Source organism: Chiloscyllium punctatum, chromosome 30, assembly GCF_047496795.1.
Source record: "Chiloscyllium punctatum isolate Juve2018m chromosome 30, sChiPun1.3, whole genome shotgun sequence".
NCBI classification, from domain to species: Eukaryota; Metazoa; Chordata; class Chondrichthyes; order Orectolobiformes; family Hemiscylliidae; genus Chiloscyllium; species Chiloscyllium punctatum.
Genome location: NC_092768.1, coordinates 42808512 through 42816726, shown reverse-complemented (window position 1 = coordinate 42816726; position 8215 = coordinate 42808512). Strand labels below are relative to the sequence as shown.

Sequence of the window (8215 nt, the reverse complement as noted above, 5' to 3'; positions counted from 1 at the left end):
GCAGATATACTTCGCAGTAACCCTTAAACTCTCTTTATACTCCCACATCTGACAAGAAGTACTTATCACTCTATTAAAGGCCATTTTTGCTCCTTCACAATCTACAGACACAGAAAATAACACCAACTTATTCCTCTACGAACACTACCCAGGTTAAATGAATAGCTATGGCTTCTATTTTAAGTTTAATCAAGAGACATATCTCCAAAAATATATAATTAAGAAAGAACCCACTCTTACTGACTACTGCAGATTCTCTGTCGGCCACACTTAAAACACGATTAACTTATCTGATTCTGTGCTGTAAACTTCGCTCAACAGTTCCTCCAAGATTAGTTGTGAATTTCACTGTTTGATCATTTTCCCAGATGCACTTTGATGTCCAGCGATACACAAATTCAAACATCAAAGGCACTAACTGTGCCGGTTCTCTCTCTCTCTCTCCTGCAATGTCCTCACCATGTGCTTCCTTTGTATGTTCTTCTCCCTTTTAAGTTCAAGTCTTAGATAGATAGTGTTGTGATTAGCTAGGGAGTCAAAAGTTATGAGGAAATGGCAGATTATCCATCATCCTGTTGAATGGAGACAAGGCCAATGGGCCCAACAAGTCCATCCCTACCCTCTAAACTGTAGCCTACACAGTCCCCTATCCTATTACTGACTAACACACCTACACATCCCTGAACACAAGGGGTCAATTTTACATGACCAACTCACCTAACCTGCACATCTTTGGACTGTGGGAGGAAACCGGAGGAAACCCACGCAAACACGGGGAGAATGTGCAAACTCCACACAGACAGTTGCCCGAGGCTGGGATTGAACTCAGGTCCCTGGCACTATGAGGCAGCTGTGCTCGCCACTGAGCCACCCACATGAACATCAGCCCAGATTGGGGGCTGTACCTTCAGTCAGCTCGGCTCTCACCAACTCCCTCCCTCCACCTTTCCATCTGTCTTACATAAGCTCGTTCTGAAAAAGGGTCATTGGACACATAACCTAAATATTGCTTTCTCTCCAAAGTTGCTGCCAGACCTGCCGAGTTTCTCCAGCAATTTCACCTTTTGTCGATCCCACTCTCGTAACCTGCCCAAACATGTTGTTTCTCAGCCCATCAATCTTCCCAATCCGCCTGTTGGCAGTCTGTGAGAGAGGGGAACCCTTCACATTGAGGACATCCTGCAGAAGGCAATGTCAGAGCACTGCAGCCTTTTCCCCCGGGAGTAATCAGGGACCCTGTTCATCCTGTGGCTACCCCTCAGTAACACGGAGGGTGGAAATTGAAAAAAATGTGGCTTGGGACTTTGTCAAATTCACTTCAAGAGACTTGATGTGTTTATCACCGCCTGAAGGAGGCTGTCCAAATACTGTTCCCGTTTCAGAGTCTGAATTGTAACCTGTCTGAGATCTATCTTCCCGGTAACTGGTGACGAGTCACTGCTCCTCCCTGTAATTGAGTGGTTTTCGGAGTCTAACCAGTTCCTGATTGTAACCGGGAAATGATCGAAGTTCAACCGAAAGTGGTGTTTCGGGAAACTTGGTTTTTGTTTTCCAGTTTATAAACAACAATTGATTTGTTCGCTCTCGGAGTGTTTTATTCCCAGTCCCTGATGGGAATAGGGAGAGTGGATTCCCAGAATGTTGCTGATCCTTTTCTCCATCTCCCTGTGTTTTTCCCGGGTCTCTCCCGGTAAGTACAGAATTCAGCTTTCCATTCTCTCTCTCTCTCTCTCCCTGTGTCTGGGGTGAATGTGAATCTCTTGATGAGAGTTTGAAATGGGGGATGTTTGATCAGCCGCCTGTTATACAGCCAGCCTGATCTTTCAGACCACCAGGAGGCTGGAAGAACCCAGCAAGCCAGGCAGCATCAGGAGGGACACAAGTGGACGTTTCAGGTGTAATCTTTCTTCAGGAATGGAGATAGGGATGGGGGGGGATCTGCAGGTACAGGAGGGAGGGTTATGGGTGGGGAGAGGGGCAGAATGGTGAGGTGAATACAGGTGGTGGGTATGACCTGGTTGGTCGATGGGAGGGATGAATCCGGTTCGTAACTGGAAGGAAGGCTGAGGTTGTTGAGTCCTCCTTGGCTGTGGGCTGCCCCAATGGAAGTGTCCTTCCTCCAGTTTGTGGTCTGATTCACTGTGGCAATGGAGGAGGCCGAGGGTAGACATGTTGGAGAGGGAGTGGGAGGGGGAACTGAAATGGGCAGTGACTGGGAGGTCAGTTCGGCCTTTACAGGCCTGGCTGAGATGCTCCACCACCAACAATATCTTCCCCTCCCCACCCCTGTCTGTCTTCCATAAGGATCATTTCCTCTGTCACTCCTTGGTTTGTGCAACTTCTCTCCCCACCAACTCCCTAACCTCACCGCCCCATACCTTCCCCTGCAACCGTACAAGATGCAAAACCTGCCAGTACACTACTTCGCTCACCTCCATCAGTCCTTCGGGGTGAGACAGAGATTCACCTACCTCTCCTCCAACCTAGTTTACTGTAAGGAGTGCTCCTGATGTGGTCTTATATACATTGGCAAGACCAAACGTAAACTAACAGCACAATTCACCGAGCATCTCAGCTGGGCCCATAAGGACCGGCCTGACCTCCAGGTCATTGCCCATTTCAATTCCCCTTCCCACTCCCTGTCCGACATGTGCATTCAGAGGGAAAAATGATGGCCTGGAGTTCTGACGCCGTGAGGTATGAAGCCAAGACAAGAGAAGAGGACGAAAGAAAAGGTTAAAGGTGAAAAAAAAGAAAAGGGACAGACGAAGCTCTGGCTGAGGTATTCTACTCTGCCGCCATCTTGTTTAGAATGTTGTGACTGTAGTGCCAATCAAGCAGCTGCTTTGGAGGGGTTATGGACCAGACCAAATCCCCTCAAAATATTTTAAGAAGGTATCTTAGACCCCAGCCTTTTCTTATTTTAAATGGAAATATAAATATAACATGCTGTGTTCCAGATGAAACGTGATTGATCAAACTACTCAATGTTAAGCAAAAGGCTTTGGTTAAAATACGACAAAAGAAAGATGAATTTAGAGTAACAACTCTATTGGAAAACTTGACAGAATAATAGATACAGTAACTATTACTGATTAACTGTTCCAGTGTAGTAGCATCCCATACACACACCCCTTGGCAAAAAGGCAAATGAAGCAGCCGGAGGAAGTGGTGGAGGCTGGTTCAATTACAGCATTTAAAAGGCGTTTGGATGGGTATATGAATAGGAAGAGTTTAGAGGGATATGGACCAAGTGCTGACAAATGGGACGAAATTAGGTCAGAATATGTTGTCGGCATGGAAGAGTTGAATCGAAGGGTCTGTTTGTGTGTTGATACTCTCTCTGACTGTATGACTCTATAACTCTCCTCCTGCTTCCCTACATTCTTCTCACCCTGAGATCTACTCACGACCTATCTCTATCTCTGTCTGTTTTCCCCCTTCCCAAACTCTCTTTCACCTTCTCCCCAATCTGTCGCTCTCTCTAGCCCCTTTCCCATTTTGTCTCTCCCTAATCTGTTTCTCTCCCCTCCCAAGTCTCTCTTGCCCCTCCCCAGTCTCTCGCTCTCCCTGGTCTCCCTTTGAATGCTTATGTTTGTGATTGGTAACCAAATCCTGAAATTGTTTGCGTTACAGGCACAAACTCACGCAGAACAATTTTCACAATAGTCTCTGGAATTCAAGATTATCCTGAGGTCACTGCAACTGCAACTGTCAACGGAGTCCAAACAGCATTTTATGACACTAATATCAGGCGCAGCATCCCCAGGCAGCAGTTCATGGCAGAGTCATTCAATAAGAACTTTTGGGATGCTGATACAGTTCTGACGAACACACATATAAAAATGGTCAAGGACAAAATGAAAACGATCATGGAAAGGATGAACCAGACGTCAGGTAGGTTCAGGCCTCGAAAACCTCACTGTCGAGGGCTCACATTATCTTTCGCGTAACTACGCTCAGTCCACCCCCCAACACTGACCCCTGGGTCACTCCAATCAGTCCACCCCCCAACACTGACCCCTGGGTCACTCCACTCAGTCCATTCCCCAACACTGACCTCTGGGTCACTCCATTCACTCCATCCTCCAGCACAGACCCCTGGGTCTCACCACTCAGTCCATCTCCCAGCACTGACCCCTGGGTCACTCTACTCAATCCATCTCCCAGCACTGACCCCTGGGTCTCTCCACTCAGTCCATCCCCCAGCACTGACCCCTGGATCTCTCCACTCAGTCCATCTCCCAGCACTGACCCCTGGGTCACTCCACTCAGTCCATCTCCCAGCACTGACTCCTGGGTCACTCCAGTCAGTCCATCCCCCAGCACTGACCCCTGGGTCACTCCAGTCAGTCCATCCCCCAGCACTGACCGCTGGGTCACTCCACACAGTCCATCCCCCAGCACTAACCTCAGGGTCACTCCACTCAGTCCATCTCACAGGACTGGCCCCTGGGTCAATCCACTCAGTCCATCCCCCAGCAGTGACCCCGGGTCATTCCATTCAGTCCATCTCCCAACACTGACCCTGGGTCACACAACTCAGACCACTCCCAGCACTGACCCCTGGGTCACTCCACTCAGACCACTCCCACCAGTGACCGCTGGGTCACTCCACTCAGTCCATCCCCAAGCACTAACCTCTGGATCACTCCACTCAGTCCATCCCCCGGCACTGACCCCTGGGTCACTCCCCTCAGTCCATCCCTGGGTCAGTCCACTCAGTCCATCTCCCATCACTGACCTCTGGGTCACTCCACTCAGTCCATCTCCCAGCACTGACCCATGGGTCACTTCACTCAGTCCATCCCCCAGCACTGACCCCTGGGTCACTCCACTCAGTCCATCTCCCAGCACTGACCCCTGGGTCACTCCTCTCAGTCTATCCTCCAGCACTGACCCCTGGGACAGTCCACTCAGTCCATCCCCCAGCACTGACCCCTGGGTCTGTCCACTCAGTCCATCTCCCAGCACTGACCCCTGGGTCACTCCACTCAGTCCATCTGCCAGTACTGACCCCTGGATCACTCCACTCAGTCCATCCCCCAGCACTGACCCCTGGGTCACCCCACACTGTCGATCCCCCAGCATTGAAACGTGGGTCACTCCACTCAGTCCATCCCCCAGCACTGACCCCTGAGTCACTCCACTCATTCCATCTCTGACCCCTGGGTCACTCCACTCAGTCCATCTCCCAGCACTGACCCCTAGGTCACTCCACTCAGTCCATCCCCCACCACTGACCCCTGGGTCACTCCACTCAGTCCATCTCCCAGCACTGACCCCTGGGTCACTCCACTCAGTCCATCAATCTGCATTGACTCCTGGGTCCCTCCACTCAGTCCAGCTCCCAGCACTGACCCCGGGGTCATTCCACTCAGTCCATCACTGAGCCCTGTGTCACTGCTCTCAGACCATCCCCCAACACTGACCAATGGGTCACTCCACTCAGTCCATTGCCCAGCTCTGACCGTTGCGTCAGTCCACCCATTCCTTCCCCCAGCACTGCCCCATGGGTCGCCCCCCTCAGTCAATCCCCCAGCACTGACCCTGGGTCACTCCACTCAGACCACTCCCAGCACTGACCCCTGGGTCACTCCATTCACTCCATCCTCCAGCACAGACCCCTGGGTCACTCCACTCAGTCCATCCCCCAGCACTAACCCCTGGGTCACTCCACTCAGTCCATCTGCCAGTACTGCCCCTGCATCACTCCACTCAGTCCATTCCCCAACACTGACCCCTGGGTCTGTCCACTCAATCCATCTCCCAGCACTGCCTCTTGGGTCACTCCACTCAGTCCATCTGCCAGTACTGACCCCTGGATCACTCCACTCAGTCCATCTCCCACCACTGACCCCTGGGTCACTATACTCAGTCAATCCCCTAGCACCGACCCCTGGGTCAATCCACTCAGACCACTCCCACCAGTGACCCCTGGGTCACTCCACACAGTCCATCCCGAAGCATTAACCTCTGGGTCACTCCACTCAGTTCATACAATAGCACTGAGCACTGGATCACTCCACTCAGTCCATCCCCAAGCACTGACCCCTGGGTCACTCCACCCAGTCCATCCCCAAGCACTGACCCCTGGCTCATTCCACTCAGTCCATCTCCCAGCACTATCACCTGGGTCATTCCATTCAGTCCATCCCCAAGCACTGACCCCTGGATCACTCCACTCAGTCCATCATGCAGCACAGACCCCTGGGACAATCCACTCAGTCTATCCCCCAGCAGTGACCCCTTAGTCACTCCACTCAGTCCATCTGCCTGTACTGACCCCTGGATCACTCCACTCAGTCCATTCCCCAGCACTACCCTTGGGTCACTCCACTCAGTCCATCTCTGAGCACTGACCCCTGGGTCACTCCACACTGTCGATCCCCTAGCCTTGACACCTGGGTCGCTCCACTCAGTCCATCCCCCAGCACTGACCCCTGGGTCAATCCACTCAGTCCATCCCCCAGCACCGACCCCTGGGGCACTCCACTCAGTCCATCCCCCAACATTGACCACTGTGTCACTCCATTCAGCTCACTCTTCTTAGTCCATCCTCCAACATTGCCTCTTGGGTCACTCCAGTCAGTCCATCCCCCAGCACTAACCCCTGGGTCACTCCACTCAGTCCATCTGCCAGTACTGCCCCTGCATCACTCCACTCAGTCCATTCCCCAACACTGACCCCTGGGTCTGTCCACTCAATCCATCTCCTAGCACTGATCCCTGGGTCACTCCACTCAGTCCATCTGCCAGTACTGACCCCTGGATCACTCCACTCAGTCCATCCCCCAGCACTACCCTTGGGTCACTCCACTCAGTCCATCTCTGAGCACTGACCCCTGGGTCACTCCACATTGTCGATCCCCTAGCCTTGACACCTGGGTCGCTCCACTCAGTCCATCCCCCAGCACTGACCCCTGGGTCAATCCACTCAGTCCATCCCCCAGCACTGTCCCCTGGGGCACTCCACTCAGTCCATCCCCCAACATTGACCACTGTGTCACTCCATTCAGCCCTTTCTCCAGCACTGACCCTTGGGTCAGTCCTCTCAGTCCATCCCCAACACTGACACCTGTGTCACCCCCCACAGTCCATCCCCAACACTGACCCCTGTGTCACTCCACTCAGTCCATTCCTCTGCACTGACCACTGAGTCACTCCACTAAGTTAATCCACCACCACTGACCCCTGAGTCATTCCACTGAGTCCATCTCCCAGCACTGACCCATGGGTCACTCCACTCAGTCCATCACCCAGCACTGACCCTTGGGTCAGCCCACTCAGTCTATCCCCCAGCACTGACCTCTGGCTCACTCTTCTTAGTCCATCCTCCAACATTGCCTCTTGGGTCACTCCAGTCAGTCCATCCCCCAGCACTAACCCCTGGGTCACTCCACTCAGTCCATCTGCCAGTACTGCCCCTGCATCACTCCACTCAGTCCATTCCCCAACACTGACCCCTGGGTCTGTCCACTCAATCCATCTCCTAGCACTGATCCCTGGGTCACTCCACTCAGTCCATCTGCCAGTACTGACCCCTGGATCACTCCACTCAGTCCATCCCCCAGCACTGACTCTTGGGTCACTCCACTCAGTCCAGCTCTGAGCACGGACCCCTGAGTCACTCCACTCAGTCCATCACTGACCCCAGGGTCAATCCACTCAGTCCATCCCCCAGCACTGACCCCTGGGTCTGTTCACTCAGTCCATCCCTAAGCATTAACCTCTGGGTCGCTCCACTCAGTCCATCCCCCAGCACTGACCCCTGGGTCACTCCACTCAGTCCATTCCCCAGCACTGATCCCTGGGTCACTCCACTCAGTCCATCCCCCACCACTGACCCCTGGGTCACTCCACTCAGTCCATCTCCCAGCACTGACCCCTGGGTCACTCTACTCAGTCCATTAATCTGCACTGACTCCTGGGTCCCTCCACTCAGTCCAGCTCCCATCACTGACCACTGGGTCACTCCACTCTGTCCGTCTCCCAGCACTGACCCCTCGGTCACTCGACTCAGTCCATCCCCCAACACTGACCAATGGGTCAATCCACTCAGTCCATCCCCCAGCACTGACCCCTGGGTCATTGCCCTCATCCATCCCCCACCACTGACCCCTGGGTCACTCCACTCAGTCCATCCCCCAGCACTGATTCCTGGGTCCCTCCATTCAGTCCAGCTCCCAGCACTGACCCCGGGGTCACTCCACTC

The 8215-nt window shown here is 53.1% G+C and overlaps 1 protein-coding gene across 1 annotated transcript in view; it reads left to right on the top strand.

The window, feature by feature from the left end:
• Positions 1 to 1447: 1447 nt before the first annotated feature.
• LOC140455474 (class I histocompatibility antigen, F10 alpha chain-like) overlaps positions 1448 to 8215 on the top strand; it is a 31265-nt gene continuing 24497 nt past the window's right edge. The window contains exons 1-2 of the mRNA XM_072550384.1: positions 1448 to 1690; positions 3637 to 3897. Of these exons, the coding sequence (XP_072406485.1) occupies positions 1639 to 1690; positions 3637 to 3897 (313 nt within the window). The 5' untranslated portion in view covers positions 1448 to 1638. The remainder of the gene's footprint in view (positions 1691 to 3636; positions 3898 to 8215) is intronic.